This window comes from Anolis sagrei, chromosome 3 (assembly GCF_037176765.1).
Source record: "Anolis sagrei isolate rAnoSag1 chromosome 3, rAnoSag1.mat, whole genome shotgun sequence".
Classification (NCBI taxonomy): domain Eukaryota; kingdom Metazoa; phylum Chordata; class Lepidosauria; order Squamata; family Dactyloidae; genus Anolis; species Anolis sagrei.
In genome coordinates this window covers 232,885,823-232,909,255 of record NC_090023.1, presented here as the reverse complement: position 1 = coordinate 232,909,255, position 23,433 = coordinate 232,885,823, and the positions used below count along the sequence as shown (strand labels likewise).

The 23,433-nt window shown below is 40.7% G+C and overlaps 1 protein-coding gene across 1 annotated transcript in view; it reads left to right on the top strand.

Annotated features, from left to right (window-relative positions):
- The first annotated feature begins 301 nt into the window (after positions 1 to 301).
- The window catches only part of EPHA4 (EPH receptor A4), a 186,303-nt gene continuing 163,171 nt past the window's right edge, over positions 302 to 23,433 (top strand). Inside the window, exons 1-3 of the mRNA XM_060767902.2 lie at positions 302 to 482; positions 5,036 to 5,103; positions 10,310 to 10,973. Of these exons, the coding sequence (XP_060623885.2) occupies positions 386 to 482; positions 5,036 to 5,103; positions 10,310 to 10,973 (829 nt within the window). The 5' untranslated portion in view covers positions 302 to 385. The remainder of the gene's footprint in view (positions 483 to 5,035; positions 5,104 to 10,309; positions 10,974 to 23,433) is intronic.

Here is a 23,433-nt window from a genome sequence, read left to right as displayed (position 1 = left end):
GAAAACGAGGCTGGGTAATGAATTTCAGGAGCCAAAACGGTGCCAATCCGGGGCGATGACGTCGCTTACGAACGAGAAGGGGGGGGGGAGAGGAAGAGGACGAGCGCGCGCCCCTCTGCCTCTCTCCCCCTCCCTCCCCGGAGTTCTTTCTGCCCCGCGAGGCAAAGGAGGCGTGGCCTGGACGCGAAGGAGGCGGGAGAATGGGCGTGGCTTTCCCTCCCAGCGACGCCTCCGACAGGCGGGCTGCCTTTGACGGGCGTCGCGACGTCACGCCCCCGCCCCCTTGGCAATGTCTACAGCCCGCTGCCTTCCCCATGTAAGCATTTATTCCACTGGGATAGAGGAGGAGGCGGCTGGAGCGGCGCCGGCACCCCGAAAGAAAACCATGGCTGCTGGGATGATGGTCTGCGTCGCCTTGCTCTCGCTCCTGGTGCGGAGCTGCGGAGGGGTCACCGGCTCCAGGGTCTACCCTGCCAATGAAGGTGAGTGAAGAGAGCGCGAGTTGAGTCTCCCGGACTCGGCTAGATCCCGCACCGACGTCGCGGAGGAGCCTTATCTGTGGAGTCCTCTTGGCTACAAGTCGTCCGGACCGGACTAGATCTCCCACCCTTGGCTTTGGACCGGCAGAGAGAAAGAGAAAGAGGCGGAGAGTCGGATGGCAAAGTTGGGAGAGAGAGCGAAGCCCCGAAGGCTTCCAAAGAGAGGAAGGGAGAGGGACTGTCCCTTTAAGAGCTCCTCTCCATCCCAAAGGTCCATCCTGGAAGGAGCTTCTCCGAAGAGAAGCGAGCGCAAGGGAGGGCGGCGCGTCTGCGGCAAATTCGGAAGGCTAGAAGGGATCCCAGCGAACGCTGGGATCCGTTCTAGCCTTCCGAATTTGCCGCAGACGCGCCGTCCTCCCTTGCGCTCGCAAGCACCCGATTCCCCCCAAAATCCCAACTTTCCCCCCTTTTGCTAAGCTTCTCCTCGGATGCCTCTCTTCCGCTCTGACCCTCAAGTTCTCAAGCGCTTTCCCGGGAAAGAAAAAGCTTCGTTCTCCTTTCTCTTCCCTCTCTCTCTTGCCTTCCACCTGATTTTCAAGCCTGGTGTTGGGATGGAGAGGTCTTGAAAGAACTGACCTTCTTGAGGAAGGAAGAAAGAAAGTCATCGCAAGAAATGGGTTTTGGCGGAGTATTTTTAATTTTTTTGGCGTTTGTTTGAGCCCGCTGGTTGCGTAACGCGGGGACACACTACACTTCCCGCGTCCAGGTGGGCTCGCTCGCTCGCGTCCCTCGACTCGTGTGTACGTGTGAGTGCGCGCACGCGTGTCGGCGCGCGCGCGCCTGCGAGAGGCGGAGAGACGGAGCGAGGGCAAGCCAGCGCTGCGTGTGTGTGAAGGAGAGGCTAATTTTTTTTGTACTCTCATTTTGGCCCCATTGTAATAATAATAATATTGGCCCGTGCCACTTCTCTGCCACCTGGATGGCAAATTGCCTGCAAATGATAAAATGCACAACCAGAAAGCAGTAGGTTGCTGTGAGTTTTCCGGGCTGTTTTCTCCTGCATTTATGGCAGGCATCCTTAGAGGTTGTGAGGTCTGTTGGAAACCAGAAAGCAGTTTAGACTTGGGAGCGCAGAAAGGATGCTGCTGGCTGACCCTCTCTGAGAGCTCTGATCCTTCTTGCAGCCCAGATCCGTTTTCTTCTTTGCCACACATTCCTCCCTTTTGGGGTCTCTCTTTTTCTCTTCATCTGAAGCATTGTTTTAGCATTAGCCCTTATGGGTTTTTTTTTTCATGTCAACAGTGACTTGAGGAGAAACTGCAAATCACTTCTGGTGTGAGAAGCATTTATCATTGGCCCTTATGGTGAAGCATTTAGCATTGGCCCTTATGGAAAAGCTTTGAGCATTGGCCCTTTATAGTGAAGCATTTAGCATTGCACCTTATGGTGAAACTTGTAGCACTGGCCTTTATGGTGAAGCTGTTAGCATTGGCCCTCATGCTCAAGCCTTTTGCATTGGCCCTTATGGCGAAGCTTTGACCTTTGGTCCTTATGGTGAAGCATTTAGCATTGGCCCTTATGGTGAAGCATTTAGCATCGGCCCTTATGGTGAAGCTTTTACCTATGGTCCTCATGGTCAAGCTTTAAGCATTGGCCCTTATGGTGAAGCATTTAGCATTGACCCATATGGTGAAGCATTTAGTATTGGCCCTTATGGCGGAGCATTTAGCATTGGTCTAATGTTGATGCATTTAGCATTGGCCCTTATAGTGAAGCTTTTAGCATTGGCCCTTGTGGTGATGCACTTAGTGTTGGCCCTTATAGTGAAGCTTTTAGTATTGGCCCTTATGGTGAAGCTTTTAGCATTGGCCTTTATGGTGAAGATTTTAGCATTGGTCCTTATGGTGAAGATTTTAGCATTGGCCCTTATGGTGATTCACTTAACGTTGGCCCTTATAGTGAAGCTTTTAGTATTGGCCCTTATGGTGAAGCTTTTAGCATTGGCTCCTATGGTTTTGTTTTGTTTTTTAATTTTTGTGTGTGCCAGGAATGATTTGAGAAACTGCAAGTCGCTTCTGGTGTGAGAGAATTGGCTGCCGAATTTCTTCTAGGGGGGACGCCTGGATGTTTTGATGTTTTACCATCCTTGTGGGAGGCTTCTCTCATGGCCCACATGGGTAGCTGGAGCTGACAGAGGGAGCTCATCCATGCTCTCCCTGGATTTGAACCTCCAACCTGTTGTCTTCACTTCTCCTGGCACAAGAGTTTAACCCGTTTTGCCACTGGGGACTCCTAGTGGCCCTTGCGGTGAAGAGGATCAATGCTAAATGCTGCAGCTATGAAAGAGTCATTCTCCGCATCATGTTCTGTAGCCCTCTGTCTCTCCAAGAAGAAGAAGTGTGTGTGTCCAGGGGACAATGGGATAATGTTTGTCACCTTCTGAAATCATAGTTGTTACCACTGGGTGTTTCTCCTTCCCCGGTTGAACAGCATAATATCCTTTTTGAAAAAGCCATTGCACTGGTGTGAAACCCTTATTTGTGATTTATTGAAAACCTGTGGTTTCACAGGGTCAGCTACCCTGGGGAAGGCAAACAGAGCAGCTGTGGTGTCACTGAATCTGTCTCAGCATCTTTTAAAAGTCAAAGCTGCATCAGGGGAGCCATTTTTTACTCTTAACACAAGGCCAGCCCTTGCTCCCTCTTTCACTGGAGACTCCAACGAACAGGCTGCTTGTGTTGTGGGCCTCCCTCCTTCTCTCCATCTCCCATGCGACTAGCACCCCCTTTCGCTACTTTCCCCATGCAGTCTGTCCCTCACTCTTAGCTAGGAATGTGAAGAAGGGAGACTGCATTACAAGAGAACCTGCTTTGCCTTGCTTTACAAGTATCCTCAGGCAGCCAGAATGCAAGAATAGGAACAAAACGTAACATCATAGAGGTGAAAACAAATACAGAAACATAGAGGGCCCTCCAGTCCAACCCCCTGCCATGCAGGGAGAAACAATCAAAACGCAGCGCAGTTTGGGTTGACACTGATCATATCTATTTGGAATAAGTAAAGCTACATTTCAAGTTAAATGCAGCACCTGAGCTAACATTCAGAGATGTTTTTTGTAAGAGAGCACAGAAGTGGTAGTTTTTTTTGTGCGTGTGTATGTCAGGAGTGACTCATAGAAACTGCAAGTCGCTTCTGGTGTGAGAGAATTGGCTGTCTGCAAGGACATTGTCCAGGGGAACGCCTGGATATTTTGATGTTTTTACCATCCTTGTGGGGGGCTTTTCTCATGTCCCTGCATGGGGAGTTGGAGCTGACAGAGGGACCTCAATCCACTCTCCCTGGATTCGACCGCTGACCTCTTGGTCAGCAGTCCTGCTGTCACAAGGGTTTAACCCATTGTGTCACTGGGGGCTCCTAGAAGTGATAGATGATCAGAACGAGGGGGCTAAATGCAATTGTGAGTCCCAGGTAGAATACACCCACTAAATTGATAGCAGGATAGCAAATTGACCCCTATATACAACCACAACCTGCACTATTCAGATTACCAATTAGATTTAGGCCAGAAGACTTGTTACAAAACCAATCAAATTACTTTTTGGTCACCCTGGAAGAGGATGATATGTGAATTCTGTCCTTGCTCTCAGGTATATGCTTACCTGACCCTTTGGCTTTGTATCTCAATGCTGCAAATGTATTGACTAGAGAGCCAGACCTGTATAGCTCAGTGGGACAGCCTTTGGAATTTGCTTGGTGTGGTTTCCGAACCAGGAGTATATTTCATGCACACATTAGGACTTCCCTGTGATTACACTTGTCCATGAATACACTGTATATAACATCGAGAAACTGAATAAAATTACTCCTTTTCGGTAGTATAATTTCTCTTCATTTTCACTGCTTTGAAAATGCAAATAGATTCCATTTGGATACAAGTGTGCTGTTGCATGCAGTTCAGAAAATATACTGTGAGTTGGAGTCTGAGGCCACAGAGAATCACTAGGTGGCTCCTAGGCTTTATGGCCCATCGTCATTCTGTCTTATTATTTACTACATGAGGCAATTGAAACTGGCTTGCCTCCTAGTAGTGTGGTGAGGGGTACTGCCATTGCAGCGAAAACACTGCAAATACTGTTGGTCTCACACCATAAAAATGTTGATTTAAAGTAACCTATTGTTGCACATAGTTAAAGCCCAATTATTTTTGGCAGGATTCAGATATTTCTTCAGAGGCAAGTCTTACTGAGTTCAGTAAGACTTACTGCTTGATAGATGTATGTAGAATTGTGCATTTCTCTGAATCAGGTTTATAAAGGGCGGATGGCTGTACTTTTAAAGATAAATCTTATGATTTACAGTTTCAAGATGCCTATGCTTTTATTGGCCTAGTTTTTAAGATGGAGAGCATAGTTTTGATTTAACTCATTCAACTAGTTACTTTCTCCTTCTCAGGCATGGAAATATATGATATTCTCTTAAATTGAGTATGAACTTGATTATTAAGAAAAACATAATATTGATCTATTGGTATAACTTTGTCCCTTTCTTTTATGCAGTTACTCTGCTGGATTCCAGATCAGTCCAGGGTGAGCTTGGGTGGATAGCCAGTCCATTGGAAGGAGGGGTAAGTTTTAACTCTATATCTAATGATAAAGGTAAAAAAAAACACGTTTAGTTGAATTCCTGGTGGATCTTAAAGATGCATTTGCTGTTGATTCTTGGAACCAGGTCAGATTTCTTTCCTGGCCTATAATGTGAATTACACTTATTACAGAAACCTTATACTCCCTTGTGGCTAGCTGTGTCATGGAAGAACTGCTGGGAGTGAAAATACACTGTCGCAAAAGAAGTTCCTATCCAATCCTAAGCATGTTCTTATAAAGTACACAGGATTTAGTTCAATGAGATTTACCTTCTAGTGGAATTGCTTTTGGATTGCCTTTTCTTGTTTACTTAGCAGTAAGGCCCACATGTTTAGTGGGATTATTCCTAAGGCAAGTGTTAATACGATGTGAGTCCTGGATATTTAAGACATCTGGTGGTCTGCTAAAGATCCATTTATATTTTGTTCCAAGACTTTAAAAAAAAGTTAGTTGTTTTTTTATCGTGTCATAAGTGACTTGAGATAACTGCAAGTCACTTCTGGTGTGAGAGAATTGGCTGTCTGCAGAGATGTTGTCCAGGGGATGCCCGGATGTGTTACCATCATCTGGAAGGCTTTTCTCATGTCCCCACATGGGAAGCTGGAGCTGACAGACAGGAGCTCACCCTGTTTTGTGAATTCGAACCACAGACCATCAGGTCTTCAAGTCAGCAGTTCAGCCACCACAAGGGTTTAACCCATTGTGCCACCACGGCTCCCTAAAGTTAGAGTTTATTGTTTTATATGATTGTTGCATTGTAAAGTCCAGACATCTAACTTTTGTCCAAATTAACAATTATTTGTCATTTCTTAATCACAGCATGCACTTTGTCTGGCTATAAAAATACTTCAATATTTAATGTAGTAAGGGTTAAAATATGTATATCTAACATAAACCCAGAGAGGTGAAGCGACAGTCATTAATAGATTTATGTCCCTTGTGAGTGAAAACAGATGCTTTCTGGGTTGATAGTCTAGTTCACAGATTTCCTTGTTCTTTTCCTTTTTTACATCTGTCAAAATGTCTGCTTTTGGGGGGTAGCTGTGTATTGCACAAAGAGAAGCAGAACAAGAGCCTGGACTAATCCATTGGTGAATGGGGAATGTTTAACACATTTGCAGATTTGGAGGCTGGGAGAGAACAGGATCTCAGCTTAGCCAGGTCTACACAGACCTTCACTCCTAATTTAGCAGAGAATTTGTAGATAAATAGCATGTGGCCAGTCCACAGTGGCGCTGAGGAACTGCTGAGAGGGCTGTAATTCTTATTGTATATATTGGGTAACCAAGAAGACTCAGCGTGTCATGGGATCAGGAATTTTATTAATTAAGAAAAACAGAGCCCTATTTTCATTGCCACACACATAGGGTGAATATTAAGAACAATTTCAGGGGGTGGGGGCCGCTGAATGCCAGCTGCGAAAGTGGCATTCCCAGCTACATTCAAATACACTTAAATCCCTTTAAAATTAAATGGGAAACCTCTTTTTACGGTGCTTTGAAGGCAAACAGTTCATGCCTAACTAAGTCCAAATAATTACAAACGAAGGTCTTAAAACATTACCAGATCTATAACAAACACAAAAGCAGGTTCATTCAGTGTGTTAATGAAATATACCGTAGGTTAATGTTCCTTGTTCCTGTAATTAAAAAAAAAAAGAGGGAGAGAAGGGAAGACGTGGTGGCGAATGGAAGGAATGTGAAGCTGTTTATTTCATAATACATTATGCATAAGGTCGGAATTAAGGCCTATCATGGGAAAATGGAGGATTGTCTTGCTCCTATTGTTACTGTCCTGAACTTGACTGCAGTCAAGTTGTGCTCTGCCTCTGCACACTGTGCTGATTCTAGAAACATTTTCACCCCTCTGTCCCCACTCGAAATAGGGGATGATTGGCAGGCCTCTGGCAAGCGAGACAGCATATATTCACTGCTGATTGCGGGCAATTGCCCTCATCTTTTGACAGTGGGGAAAGATACAGCTTTATCTCAGCCAGAGTCAGGCATCCCGGCTAATCCTGTACCGTGGAAAGGTCAATGAATTGGGCTTTCTTTTGGTGCACCCAGGGCCATCCCTTCTGTAGATTCAAATAGGTTCATTTTGAATAAAGTCAGTGATCTAACAGCCTGAAAGAGGAAATCATTTGTTTAAAATGAATTGGTGCGTCTCCTCTGTTCTATTTCTTTTTTGCATTCTTAAAATCTTAAGTATGTTCAGAGATTTTTTGCTTTCCGAAGCAGTGTAACTTTTAAAAGTTAGGAGTAAAAAAAAAATGAGGGCACAGTTTTCTTTCAAGCCTGTCTTTTGAATGTTTTTAATGGCTTATTCTGTGATTCTGTGATTCATATGCCGTAGATTTCTTTCAAAACATGGGGCAGAGAAGGCTTCCCACCCTTTCTGTCTGCCTCTACCTCCTCCTCATTGTCTTTGACCTCTCTTTCCAAATTGCCCAAATATGTAGCCTTCAAAGATCAAGTCTCCTTCCTTTCATGCTATATGCTGGCTCTCTCAGCATGTTGCAAAAGCCCCCATTTTATAGATCCAGAACAGGTCATTCCTGAAGTGTGAAATATTTTATGTGTTAATATGAGACACTGGAGATAAAAATAGGCCACTTTACCAGTGAACAGAGCTATTACTAAATCTATAGTAGCCCTAGAGGAATGAATGTGTTATATTATAAATTTAATTAATGATTTACCTTTTAAAATTCACAGTTGAAAGAAAATGCTAGGTTGGGAATGTTTTACTGTGGATTATTAAACCATGAGAAAGTTGGATTTATAAAGCTCAAAAGCCCCCCTTCCTTGCCACACACACAGACATAGACACACACACACACACACACACACACACAAGTGCTTTGTCCTTGACTGTACCTTTGATATTCTTGTAGAAGATGCTGGTGGTAATGATAATGATATTGTTTTATATTTGCTCGAAATGTGCAAGCTCTGTTGTGCTCAGCGGTTTAGCTCTAACGCTGAGGTGAATTCCTAATTAAAAATGCAAATATTGTTTCTACCAGAGGGGGATAAAGGGAGTGGGGGAGAAAAAGGAATTTTGTGATGAAGATCCATTGAATGTAGTAGTGAAGTTCTTTTCACAGACTTCAATGGGCTTTAGGCCAACCTTATAACCTGAGTTGCCTTTGTGTAAATGTGCAAAAGAAAATCCCATTGACACTTCTTATTTCCTCCCCTCCTCTTCCTTTGGCCCTCTCTGTTCCCATAATTAAATGGAAAGCCATAGATTATAAAGGAAGAGAGAGTAACATAATCCTTGTTTCGTAGCAGCTGTAAATTAGGAAACTCTGTTGTTCACGTCATACCAGCATTTTACATTGATAGATGGCTTTTCAGTTTTCCTTGCTATCAGTGACACAGTTTGACACAATGGGTATTGATTTATGCCCTCCCTCACTCTCCTTTTGAATTTACAAGTATCTCTTGACAATAACTCTTCATATTATATCCTTTCCTCTTGGTATTAACGGCTGTAGATCTATAACCGTATCCAGCTATTCTAGGCTCTCTTTTGAAGCCAAGGTGCACTTTCATGGATGAACCTTTAGCGGTATGCCAGAACTCATTAAAGGGCTGGCTGGGGAGTCTAATGACGATTTTCACAATCACACTTAGGAGCATTAGCACAACTACTCAGAAGGAGGTCCCGTTGAGTTCAGGTACACTTACTTCCAGGAAAGTGCACACAGGATCCCAACCCGTTGTTAGGAAGTCCCTGAAAGTTTCATGATAACCTTATTTCATGTTTTACCTTGTGTTCTTTGTTGCTGAGCCTTGAGTCTCTAGAGTTTGTGCATAAATAGGAAAAAGTGGCCCCCTCCCCCTTGTCTTTGAACCTTAATTTAGCAGAACGATGCTTCTCTTTCTAAAAAGGGAGACAGAATAGAGCACAGCAGTTGCTTTCTCTCCTGTATCGTGTGATTAACATAATCTCATTTACTCCCACACCCCTTGCTTTTAGGGGCCACTGTCACTGGTCTTTTCTTTTATGATATGTTCATCACACTACTGCTGCAAGACTGCAAAGTAATACAGAATCAAATTCAATCTTAACTGCGTCTTCAGTGTGGGACTTAGCTGAATGAAGCTCCCCCCACCTCAAGGTGTATGTTTGTCATTTGGGTAGTATGGATTTCTGAGACAAGGCCTTTTCCTTCGTTATTGAAATTGGAATTTTTTGCAATGCCTACATCTGATATATGTAATCCCTCAGTGTTGAAGAACGAAGTCTTAACCATGGCTGTGGATTAAAAATGACCGTCTTTTATTCTGTGTCACTTTCCATATGCCTCATAAATGGGATTAACCCTCTGCTGAGGACATGTACATAATAGATATCGGTTGGCAGCCAGTCATTTGTTCTATACCCTGTCCAAATTCAAGATGGTTTAATAGGTGAAAATAACTGGGGCTGATCATGAAGAGCATCTGTGGGAAGTATACATGGAGTGGCAACAGCTATCCTGGATTTCGGGCAAGATATCTGCCTGGAGACAGTAAGAATTGAACCCGAGTTACATTGCAAGCAAAGGATATGATTACCATATAGCTGGGGGAAAATACATTTGGGAGGACCAAGATAGCTTGTGTGTTTTGGCAGTCCACAATTGAAACCTTTGCAAGCTGTGTTTTGCCACTAGGCTATTATTTCTTTTGGCCACATGCACACATGCAACATTTTTTGAACTGTCAGAAATGGTACTTGAAATCAGTACAGTAACCAGATGTATTGTCAAGTGAAGATCTGTTTTTGTGCTTTGTGTCCTTTCTTAACATTACTAATCCTGTACAGTTATCTTTGTTTCAGCCTCATTGAAGCTAACTGGATTTACCTCTGAGTAGATCTATATTGCTTCATTTTGGCCCAGGAGATAAAAGATGATGCCCATTAAGGCTCCCCCCTTTTTTTTGCACATTTGCAACATCCTGTTTCCCTGAGATCTGAAACAAGGCTGGTTTTGAAAATATATTTGCTTTTAGCATGATTTTAGTATGCCTTTAGTATGCAGCTCTACTAAGCTTAGCTTCCTATGTGCCTTGAATTAATACATTCTTTGTGTGTTTGTGGAGTGGGGGCAGGGAGCATAAAAAGACATCAGGTTTTCTTATTTGTACTTTTCACATGACTCTATTTCATGTTTATTCTTTTTGTTTTTTGCAGTGGGAGGAAGTGAGCATTATGGATGAGAAAAATACACCCATCCGCACGTATCAAGTCTGCAATGTGATGGAGCCAAGTCAGAACAATTGGTTACGAACTGATTGGATTCCACGTGAAGGGGCTCAGAGGGTTTATATTGAAATCAAGTTCACACTAAGAGACTGCAACAGCCTGCCAGGTGTCATGGGGACTTGCAAAGAGACTTTTAACCTCTATTACTATGAGTCGAGCAATGACAAGGAGCGCTTTATTCGGGAAAGTCAGTTTGCCAAGATTGATACTATTGCTGCTGATGAGAGTTTCACTCAGGTGGACATTGGGGACCGGATCATGAAACTCAATACAGAGATACGTGACGTGGGTCCATTAAGCAAGAAGGGATTTTACCTGGCTTTCCAAGATGTTGGGGCTTGCATTGCTTTGGTGTCTGTCCGGGTTTTCTACAAGAAGTGTCCGCTGACAGTCCGCAACTTAGCTCAGTTTCCAGACACCATCACTGGAGCTGATACCTCTTCTCTGGTGGAAGTCCGTGGTTCGTGTGTCAACAATTCAGAAGAGAAGGATGTGCCAAAAATGTACTGTGGAGCAGATGGTGAATGGCTGGTCCCCATTGGCAACTGCCTATGCAACGCCGGGTATGAAGAGCGTAATGGAGAATGCCAAGGTAAGCCCCTCAGCATTGTACAGTTCATTAGGGATTGGTATATATAATTGAATCTGAGATGAGAGTACATGGAACCCAGCCAGTAATTAGTAGTCCCTGTGGGATGCAGCAGGACGGAGGGGTCTAATGAGGAAGTCCAGTGGTTCCAGGTGGCAAGCCTAAAGAGGGGGCAATGCTGTCAGAGTAAGTGGCACTGCCATCATCAGCAGAAGGAAGAACACATTTGCCATTCAAGAGTAGATCGGAGTTGGCTTATGCCATATTTAAATGACTATGTAAATCATGTGTCAGAGCCGTCATTGTTTAAAGTGGCAGAACTTTTTCAATCTCTCCAAAATAATGGTGAAATGATTTCATACATGTGCATGTGTGTAATTGCAGGACAGATTTATCTGGAAGAACAAATGCAGCAATAGCAATCTGTTTTCTCTTTATTTGCACTTCTTTTCGAGATTCTTTTAGTGCCATTAAGAACTCACTGCTTAGCATCTCATTTAAGAATTTTGACACTAAATAATCCTTGAATATGTGACATATCTGCTTTTGTGAAATATTTTTATTTCTCAGAAAGTGTCTATTGTTTCCTTTACAAAGAAGTGTGCTAGGAGACTCTAAGAAATGCAAGAGGTCATCTGTATGCCCCCTCCTTTCCCTATCCTCTGCAGAATTAGGGATTATGGTTGGTATAAAAGGAAGCTTATCAGAAAGCAAAAGAAGAAGGGGGAGATTTAAATCTGCCTTGCAAGACCCATGATTTTTAGTTACACATTATCATGATTTTATAAGTAGTCTATTATGGATTATGTACTTGGTGTCCCTTTTAAGGACAAGTTAAAGATCAAACTGCAATGTCTTTTTTGTCAAATGAATGGGTCTTTGTATATATTGCTAAAAGTCTAAATTGGACCCAGCAATGCTTGGTCTGATTCACTTTAATTGTATTTTCCTATGACCAGTTATTTCATCACTTTAGAATAATAGATGCAAACTGATGAGAGAGATAACAGAGAGAAACAAATATTAGATTGGTAACCCCCCCAACCCCCCCCCCCCAAAAAAAAAACCAGAACAAAAATCAGTTATAGAATGACAGTGTTCTCCTAAACCAAAGGAATAGTCTACTGAAACTCCTTTATAGATTCATTAATGAGCAATGGACAGTTCAGTATTTTGTATTGGCAAAAAGCAGTCCATTTTCATCAGATATGTGCCTGCTGTTGGGGAAAAATGTTTGAGCATATTTTATTGGCAACACAATTATGAAGATTTGGAGGGAGAATTGACAAATGAAGAACATAATGACAGGGCACCATGTCTAGAGTAAATTATTCTGTCGCTTGGAGTGGGCAAGAGCTAGAAACCTTTCCTTGTCAAGAGCAAATAAATTGTTTCCAACAGACAGATATTAGGCTGAATGGCTAAAACCATGGTGTTGGATTTTATTATTATTTACTATATTTACCTAATTTGTAAAGCAACCGTTTTGGAGAGGATTCTATTATGTGGCACAGATTATGGGGAAACAGTTGGTTAAAGTGAACCTCTCCCTTTTGCTCAAGAGATTACTTTGCATTTTGCCAAAGGAGGTGTTGTTGTCGTATTGGCGAACCCTGATTGATGTAGAAATAAAATACTCCTCAATCATTGACCCACACATTATCTACTCTATCCACATGGCAAGTAGAGTGTTGTCTAGAAGTCACAACATGATGTTTTGAGAGAAGGACACACAGTGTGTGCTGTGAGGAAGGAGAAAAAAAGCAGGTAGTTGATATTGATACTTATAGAAAAAGTACCTGGAAACTCTCTCAAGCTTTACTGGACTTAAGAAACCTGATTATTCACACCTCAGGTTAATGACAAATCCTGATGAGATCATATATAAAGGGAAGAAAGAACTTCTTTGTCTTTTGTGTGTCTTGTATTAAATCATCACATAAAAATGTTCCGTAAAAAGAATGTGAGGCAATGATCATTGTACAACTGTAGGAGAAAAAAAAACTACCCAACAGTAAATATATTACAATATCTGAAGCACTTCAAAGATTAATGCATTTTACCTGGGATAAGGTTTTGTAGACTGTAGCTCATGTTATGAAATACAGCTATTCCAATCAAAATGTTTTTATCTTTACTATTTTATTGCTTTACTAAGGTAAAGGTAAAGGTTTCCCCTGACATTAAGTCTAGTCATGTCTGACCCTGGGGGGTGGTGCTCATGTACATTTCCAAGCTGAAGAGCTGGCGTTGTCCATAGACATCTCCAAAGTTATGTGGCTGGCATGACTGCATGGAGCGCCATTACCTTCCTGGCAAGGCTGTACCTATTGATCTACTCTCATTTGCATGTTTTCAAACTGCTAGGTTGGCAGAAGCTGGGCCTAACAGTTCATCCTGCTCCCTAGATTCGAATCCAGATAAGGACTCAAACTGTTTTCAAAATTTAGGCTTTCCTAGGAAGTACATCTTACTTATCATTGTTTTGATTCCAGACCATGTACCTTTTTAGCATGCCAATGAAATGAATGACCTAGAAGCCAGAAAGTTTCAGAGGCATCGCTTGGTATCCAAACATCAAAATGTAAAATCACTAAAATATGTTGCTTATGACTTTTGTTAAAAAGCAAAAACAAAAAACTTCAGTTGTTTCAAAATCCAAGGGCATCCTCCTTTTGCTCAGTTATTCAACATGACTTTATATTGGATTTCTCTTTAAAATAACTTTAACCTGACTGACTGGGGGTGAAGGCTGGGAGGAAGGCGTGTTGTCATGGGCCTGGAAGGCTGGTATGAGAGAAGAAAGCCATCTCAAGTCCACAAAAGTTTAAAAAGGCACACCACTGACCTAAGAGTGGAAGTTTGTGAACACAGTCCACCCCAATTGTTTCTCCGGCATGCTGACTGTGGGAGGACAAATGCAAGAGGAGGTCAAAGGGCATTTGCTTCCTCATCCATCTTCCTCTTGTGATGCCGAGGTCAGAGTTAAGATTGATTAAGATCTTCAAAGTTCGACAAGGTTTGTTGGTCAAAAATGGGCAAGGCGGATGATGGGACAGAGGGAGTCCCTGTTGTTCTGAGATCTAACACTACTCATCTGTTGGGGTCTTTAGAACCTTAGGGATGGAATGACATTTCCTCTTGGCTTGCTGTCCTCCCGTGGTGTTTGCTGATTGAGATTTTTTTTTTTTAGAAAAAAAAGGAGGATATATTGAGTCTATCAGGTGATGTCTGGCTTGTCCCCTCAAAGCAGCTGCCAGTTCATTCAGCTTCTTGATCTTGAATAACATTTTCAGAAGCTGAGGGATTCTTTTTTCAAGGTTCCCCCGACTTTACTCTTCTGCCTCTTTGGTGAAAAATGAGTGCTAAGTAAGAGGAATGTGTGATTAGGGTTAACAGAAACTTGAACCTGCTGAGAGATTGGAGTGAAGGAAAATGATTCCATTGAGACTTTGCAATAGTCACAAAAGGCTGTGAAAGCAGAAACCACAAGGATTTTTTAAAAAACCTTTTAAAATAAAGGATTTTTAAACCTTGTTTTTTCCCCAATATATTCTCCCTTTCAATGCTTCTAGGTTTAAATAAATGGTATATGTTTTGAGAACTTCCCTTCTAGTTGTATACTGGGGATGCATACTAGGTTTTGAAAGCAATTTGCCAATAGATTTGTATTCTAGTAAGAAAAAAAATGAATTGGAAATAATATTAATGAAACATGAAATTACCTTACCTTTGAGACATATCGGAAGGCTAAAGTAATTACCTAAAATGTGGATGCTCTTTTGCTAAAATGTATCCTTCTGATTGAAATTGTTTTGTTATACATTGACTGAATGTGGTTTTGATTTCTCTTAGTTAATATCCTTATCAAACAAAAAAAGATGTAGCATGTGAAGAAGGCAAAATAAATTGCAAATCAGGCAAGTAATAGAATTTTAGCCCTCTATAATTGTTGTGATGGTATCTGTGCAAGTGGAAAGTTAAATTTTATGTCTGCTGTTTAGTGTTAGTGCATCATAAAATTAGATTCTTTTGGTTACATTTCGTACAACAGTCTCAAATGTTCAAAATTTCACAATCTTACCCATTTTCTAGCTTGTATGAATTCTGTTCATGCTCTTCAGCAGAAAAACTCATCAGGTTGAAAACACTTTGTTGCTGTTTTGTTTTTGTTTGTTTTTTTGCTATTTTCCTTTTGATTTTTAATCTTCAATGATAACTTTCATGCAAACATTCAATCCCCTGCCATATTTCATTTATTTTTTTCTTGCATCAGGAGAACAAGAGTTTTTTATTGTTCTTATACAGAAGCTTGTCTAATCCTTTCCTGTATTGAATACATTTTTAAAAATTGTGGATGCCTATTTAGTATGCATGATAGCAATCCTAAACTACAATCCTTTCCATAATTATGCAGTCATAACTTTTAATGAAATCGATGAGTGCTGGCCATGAATGTTATATTTATTATGTACAAGCCTTAATTAACCAAATACAGCTACCAATTTCAAAGTAGGCATAAATCATAAAACCTAATATAAAGCCATTACATAAAATCAATATTCAGTATTTATTGTATATATGGTATTTGTATGGAATTACAATGCATGATAGGCTGAACTACAGAGGAAGACTGGTGTTCAACAGGCTTCTAAAAATAGCAGTTCTCGGGGTCTGTTTATTACTAGGAGGGAAATAATGCATGGTATGTGCCACCGTTCTAAATGTCCAGGTCTGAATAATACCATTGAAATAAAAGGTAAAGGTTTCCCCTTAACATTAAGTTCAACTCTGCAGGGTGGTGTTCATTTCCATTTCTAAGCTGAAGAGTCCGTAGACATCTCCAAGGCCATGTGGCCGACATGACTTTATGGAATGCCATTACCTTCCTGCCAGAGCGCTACCTATTGATGTACTCACATTTGCATGTTTCTGAACTGCTAGGTTAGCAGAAGCTGGGGCCAATAGTGGGAGATCACCCAGCTCCCCGGATTCGAACTGCCGACCTTTCGGTCAGCAAGTTCAGCAGTTCAGTGGTTTAACCTGGAATGGATTCTATATCTCTGTGATATGACCAGAAAGGCTTCATGGCTTTACCTAAAGGTTCAACATGTTTTGTAGGATACAAGGAGGTCTCTCAGATAAATCAAATGCCAAGTAGCCCTGCAAATGTATCCAGAAACAAATAACAATTAGATAGTTCCTCGAGGTTTCTCTCTGTGTGTGCACTTTATATACTTACTTACTTACTTAGGCGATCCCTTGTTTTCCGAGGAGGATTGTGGGTCCGTATGTGGCCGTGGAGCCCTATTCTTGCTCTGCATCTTCTTCCACGGTGAAGGCATTTTATATAACAGTGCATTGTTTTGTGGTGTCATCCTTTAGCTTTCTATCAAAAATGAAACTAATCTCAGGTTGTTTGAACAAAACTCATTAAAATTGTTAGGGTTTAAATTTGAGTAGTCAAATATAGAATTATACTGTAAGTGTTAAAAAGCAATAGGTGTGTTTTGAAAAATAATGAGTGTTTTTTACCTTTAGAAAGTAATGTTATAGAAATAAATTGAGGTATACGTTATAGGAATTTGTTGTTTGACACTTTTATTATAGCTGGTTTCAGATTCTCCTCTAAAATATATTGTATTGAGTTTTCTTTCTTTGCATGTGACCCATAGTGAATTGTAGGCTGTCCTTATCTAATGGCCATGAAAACTTGTGGGTCTTTCCCATTTATTACACAAAATCTAAAATGAACATTCTGGCTTGTGGGATTGGCTATAGAAATACAGCTTGGCTGTCGCTGGGTTGTTTATCTCTGTCTAAAAATACGGTCCACTGATCTTAGATCTTTGTTGTATCTGTGACGATAGATGATAAAAGAAGCCTTCAGCCACTGCTTACATCTTTTGAATCTCTCTTTCTCTCATCCTTTCCTTGCTTGACTTTCAACTTCTGGGATCAAAATCCATTCTCATTGCATCCAATTAGGCTTCCTCCTTTTGATATTGTTTGTGGGAGCAGGTGAGGTCACATAGTTTCATGAGCTGGAAATAATTAACACTTCCATGACTAAATGGTCACTTTATGAATATGCAGGATTCGCTTCACTCTCCCTGGGAAGCAAACATGTTGGTTTCGTTCCTATTTGCTCCCACCGGAGGCTGGAAAAATTTCCCCAGTGAATGGAGGATTGTCAGCTGTCTGGCCAGTTTGCCTTTTTGCATGCAGCAGATTCCTCATTTGCATATTTTGTATACACCCTCATGCAAAGTAGTCCACCCATTTCCCACTTTGACAAAGGAGATAAGCGCTTCCTTTGGAAGTCCTGAGGAGAAGCTCCTTCTATTCATTATGTAGATCCTAAAATCTTGGATTTCATGCAAATCAATTCCATTTTGACTTAAGGTCTTTGTTTAAGAGATAGGGAGTGTGATATTTGCACAGCATTTCTCTTTGTGGTTCAGTTCTTCCTCCACGATGAGTGTGGCTTTGATGGTTACTTCATATACAACCCCCTCCCTGCTTGGGGCTTCTTTCTCTATGGGAAAAAAGCAGCCTACCAGCACATAGCAGTCAGGTAAAAGCATTCACACGTTGCGTTTGTCTGTGAACTGTCTGAAAGACTCGAAAATAAAAGTGGCACCAGCTGCAAATTCAACTTGGAAAAATGCCACAGGGAGAACACCTTGATTTCTCATCACAAATTAACATGAAGTTGTGTGGTACTGTGTCTTTCCAAAGATAAATCACTATTCTTTTGATTTTGTTGAGCAGTCATGAATCAAAAGGGATGAACAGTCAAAAATAGATGGGATACATTGGGAGTTACAATTGTAGAACATCTGATGGTAGTGATGATGATGATACATACATACACACACACGCACACACGCACACACACACATATATCCACATATGATCATATTAAATTAAATTACTTTGTTTACGAAAAGATGCAAAACATTACCAAAAAGAGATAATGGCTCTTTGTCTGATGTAGTATAAATGAACAACTGCTTTGAATGCTAAAGAGTTCCTTCCTCCACTGCCAGACTGTTGCCTGCAGTACCATATGATTGAATCTTGCTGCAAGATCCAAAATACAAACTTGCTTGGGACAGATTGGTTGAACGGTTTATTGATTAAATGGAAACACAAGCAGCATGTATGCCTTTCATTTTTCCCCTTAAAAAAAACACAAAGAATATACTGTTTTCATTTTGGGTGTTATAAATCAGCAGTCTGAAATTGGGACCTAATTCCATGCTAGATCTATTTTCCCTAACAAACAGCAAAGGGCAGATTTTTTTGCCCCCTGTGAATATGCACACAAAGCTTTTTGATGTGCAATTAGCGTTTAACTCAAAGTTAATTTCACAGAGCAGTAAACTGCAGAGTGTCAGGCCGTGTGGCATAATTAAGCAGAGGTTTAAAACAACAAAGAAACGTGCAAAGGCTCTAGCTCATTCCTGAACAGCGTTGGAGGAAGTGAGACCCTTGGCTTCCAAGTATAATTGGAAAGGCTATTAGGATTAAATAATACCAAGAGCCATCTCTTGTTTGGCCTGTGCTTTTGGCTTGGCCTCTCAGGAGAAGTCATTGTCTCCAGAGGCAAATGGAGACACGACGGTCACTTGCGTGAAACCTTATTCTTCCTTTCCCCACAAAAGGTCTTTTTAGCAATCCCAGCGAGGTCATGAACATGCTTTAAGAAATTTAGTCTTTGTTTAACTACATTCTTTTAAATATTTATATACAGCTCAGTATTTAAGACTCCCCAGTCCTTGTCTGGAAATACAAAAGAGTGTGTGAAAACTAAATGTAAAATAAAATGAAAACCTAAATGTAAAAGAAATACATTAACCGAAAATGTTCTGAGCATGTTACACTATATGGTGCTTCCAGACAGAGGATTGCTAGGGCCATGGGCAACAATGGTACCACTTTTTTTATAAGAGGTGAAAGAAGTGGAAGAGGCTGTCTTATGGACACCTTGTAAAATGCTATGAATAAGAAAGTGCAGTGGTAAAGTAATAGCCTTGTTTGGAGAAATTTATATTACCAGTATGATTTGAAAGTATTACTCAATCAGACTCTGGTGGAAGCAGGGTCTATGCTTTTGTGCAAAAAATCTTCTGGGTTGAATAAATTGCATTTTCCTCCCATAATATTGTTTCTTTAGCTATTCTGTTTATTAACCTATTCATTCAGATATGCAAAATTATGTTAAAAAGCTCAGTGTTAGCTAAGGTATGTGTCAAATTATTTATTACTAGTTGTAGTATCTGGTTACTCTGTTAGTAGTTTGAGCTGCTTTGTAAGATGACTGTCTATCTCTTGGAGTACTTACATTAGTCCCAGTTGTCCTTGAGAAAGCAGGTGTCTTTTAAACAGCCACCAAACCTACTACTGTATATGAATGAAATAAAAATATTATCTAAGGTGAACTTTCTGTGCATAATGCAGCCTTCGTGTAAATTCTATTACACCGAACATCCCCTTGGAATCTGGTCAAAACCTATGTAGATAACAGAGTACAGACAGTCCCCGATTACAAACACCTGACTTATAAATGACTCATAGTTAAGAACAGGGGTGAGACAACAAGAAGTGAGAGAAATCCATCTCCAGGAAGGGAAATTCACTCCTGAAAGAGCTGTTATCATGGGGGAAAGGTATCTCAGCTGAAGCTTTAGCACTGATCCTTGTTCCTTCAACAAGCCAGTGTTTTCAAAATCCAATTATCACAGGGACAGAAAGTGCAGTGAAATGTTCTGAATAGGGGCACAGACAGCAAAACAAACACCACAGGGGTGTTAACCCTTCACTATGCAATCCAGACCTAATATACTCGTAAATATTTGACTGGGCTTGCACTTTAAAAATGCTCCTGTTCCAATGTACAAATAAATTCAACTTAAGAACAAACCTACATATTGTTCGTAACTTGGGGAATGCTTATAATAGATTCTATTTGGAGTTTTTTTTAAATCTTCTTTAAAAAAACTCAACCCAGCTAGCTAAGAATTAAGTTGCCCCTTAACTATAACAGGTGACTTTTGTATTCACTTGTTGCCTGTATGTTAGGGCAAACTATCCCAATCACATTTCACAGATTTGGTGAAAATTGAGGTTCTCCCAACATGTATTCTTCATTAACCGTTGTTATAGTAACAATTTAATCTGTATTTACTTTATGCAATAAAAATGTACAAACAAACAGAAATCTAATTCTGTTTATAATGTATTGTATATTGAGAGCCAGCATGGCATAGTGGTATGAGCATTGGACTACAACTCTAGAAACCAGGGTTTAAATTCCCACTCTGTCACCCTCTGGGTTACCTTAGGCAAACCATATTCATCAGCCATAGAGAATGACAAATCCTGAACAAATCCTGCCAAGAAAACCCTGTGATAGGTTTGTCTTCATATCACCATAAGTTGTAAATGATTTGAAGGCACACAACACCAACAGCCACAGATGACTGGGAGCTATGAAGCTTCTGGTTATGAACATATGGCAGGAAGGAAGGGAAATGGTGTGCCTTAAATCTCTCATGGTATCACTTACAAATTAGTCTTAAAAACAAAACCATAAGGTTTGAAGTTTGACTACAGCACTGAAATTTGCTGAGATGATCTGCATTATGTTCTCTAATCTTCAGAACTATTGGAAGACAAGTTCCTGTCTAGCCACAGGCATGCACTGACTATTTCAGAGATGCTGGAACATGTGTTATTGCAAGTTGCATCCAGAGGTCTGGTGCCCCCGATGCTATTAACTCCAGATATCCAGGCCAGAAACCAGTGCTCTGCACTTGGAGCTGTGCACATGAATCATGTGCCAAAGAACACGCAGTTTCACTGAAGCCACATCCTTCCCTGTTTACCCTTGCCTCCATAATCTTCTCCTCCATTTTTGGCCTTCCTTCTGCTCATTTGAACGAGGAACAACCCAAGGCAATCTATCCTGTGAAGCAAAGGAGATGTGTTCCTCCCATTCCATTCCTGACCAGACAGGAAGTCAAGTATTACTTCAACAATGGTAACAGGACAGTGTCTTCCACTGCAGGCTAGATTACGGGGTGTAGGACTAGTGGCATGCCACATATTTCCGCTTTCCTCTGCCATTTCCCATCCCTCCCCAGCATCCACAGCCTTGGGTACCTGCCTGATTCTGCCTAATGATGGAGCTAATTCTGACTGTAAGTTACATGGGGCATTCATTCAACTTCTCTGTGGGGACACACAAAGGTACAATGTATTCTGTAAATAATTATAGGCTAATCATGATGTTCTAGAGCAAAGTGGGGATTGTAAACTAGTTTGGGAGAGAAATTATTCCCTTCCTCTCTATCTCAGAGAATGTATTGATGATCCCTGTTTCCAGTTCAAATAGATACTTCCTTCCTTATCCCAAAGCGAAACATATCCATCTCTATAAGCCACTTTTCATAAGGCATGGTTTCCAGGCCAATTTCTCTTACAAAGTTATTTTTATGAGACTGATTTCAATACAAAGTGGGTAGGAGATGAGTTTTACTGCCCTCTGCAGCACATTCTTTTCAATGTAAGGAATATACCTCCCACTTTCTGTGCCATTTAGAAAAAAATCACAAGTGGGTGTTTGGGTGACATTTAATAGAACATTTAAGAAATGTGAGGGTGCACCTTTCTTCATCACATTAATGAAATAATAAGAAAAGCTGAAAGTAATGGAGCAAAAGCACTAAATCTTCTCTCACATTAATTTTTGTCAGCAGTATTTAGAATCCCAATTCCTCTTCCACCTTGAAAATATGTTAATAGCAGCATTCTCTAGCTGTGTCAAACTGATAAAAAATTCCAAACACAATCCTATTCATGTCTTTTTGATAATAAATTCCAGTAGTGCCAAGTGACTTCCATGTCACTGAGAGAATAAATATGTTCCAAGTTTTAGCCTGAACTTTTAAAGAGCTAGCCAAAGTGCTGAATCTGTTTTGGAAGAAAGTATAGCACCATGGATAGTTCTTTTAAGTTTAGAATAAAAAAACAGGGTGGATTCACCCTCACCCTCACATAGAAGCTACTGATGACTGTCAGTTGATCTCGTTGAATGCTATTAGTCTTACTCCCAGAGAAATCAGTGTAGGCTTGGAATCTGTTGAGTGCTTTGATCAACTTTCTCAGTTGGATAAGATTTTTTAATGAATTCTATTGTTCAAGAAAAGTGTGAAAAATTTGGGGCTATGTTCAGTGTCAACTGTTGTAGTACAATGTTGGACATGGAAATGAGATATAAGAGCTGAGTCTATGAGTGACATGTTATGTCAGCCTCAATTGCTCATCTATATGTTGGGATTTCCAATTCTAAATGAGTGTTCATATTGCAAGGCAGTCTTCTTGTGAAAAAAAAAGAATTATTAATATGTAACTGAGCAAGAAGATATGGGCTGGACCAAGGCAGCTTGATGAGAAGAGGAGGAAAGTATTCCTACATCCAGGATTATATCTAGTCTTATCACTACTGTTTAAACTGCTTATAACTAAGTCTAATAAACCATCAAAATTAATTCAAGTATCAATCCCTTTGCAAGCAGTGCAGCTCTGAAGGTATCCTTTCAAATGTCCGTTGATAATGTTAGCTTGTCTTATTGGCATGGCAGTACTTTACACAGCCGTACTATAAAACTGCAATACAGTGTCTTAATTATCCTGATAATCCTGTTTGCTTGTATTTTAAAACTATGAAGTGCTAGGTAATTATTCAATTCTTAATAGAAGTCAAATGGCAATGTAAACAATAATTAGGATGTTAGACAGACTAATGCGCTTCAAAGCAAATTGGATTTTTTTTCATAGTGTTCAGCATGAAGTCCCATAAAGCTAACAATTTAGTGGCAAGGAAACAAGTTCCATTTTGTTCATATTTTATGGTGTTATCTCTTCATGGCTTATTTGAGAGAATAACAGTTTGCCCCAATGAAGCTGCCTGCTCCAGAGCCAAATGTCACTTTAACAATCGGCTCCCTGCCGTTTGCCATTTGGCCACGCTCTCCCATGGCTCCAGATTGGTTCTTTGTCTGTTTCAGTTCCAGCAGGTCAGAGGTTAAGCAGAATACTGATTTCCTCCTGCAATATTGATGACAGGTAAATATGGACAGGACTGGTGTTTGATTAACATGCAGCCCGTGTTGGAGAGATTTGTCCTCTGGTCCTTTTTTAGGGAAAGATATGCTTACTTGAAGATTATCATTTTCCTACTTGATTGTTCTTTTTTCCTGAATTATGTGGCTTTGAAAGCAGCTCCGTTTTCCCTTTGATGCATTTTTCTAAGCCTCAAGCGGAGAGCCTTAGGAATAAGGCATATGTTTGAAGAAGTCAAGGTTTATTTTAGATAAATGGAGATCTGGATTAAAAGTTTGGGCTCCACTTTTGCTTAAATGTGGCTGAGGAGCTGCAGTCTGGATCCTAACTT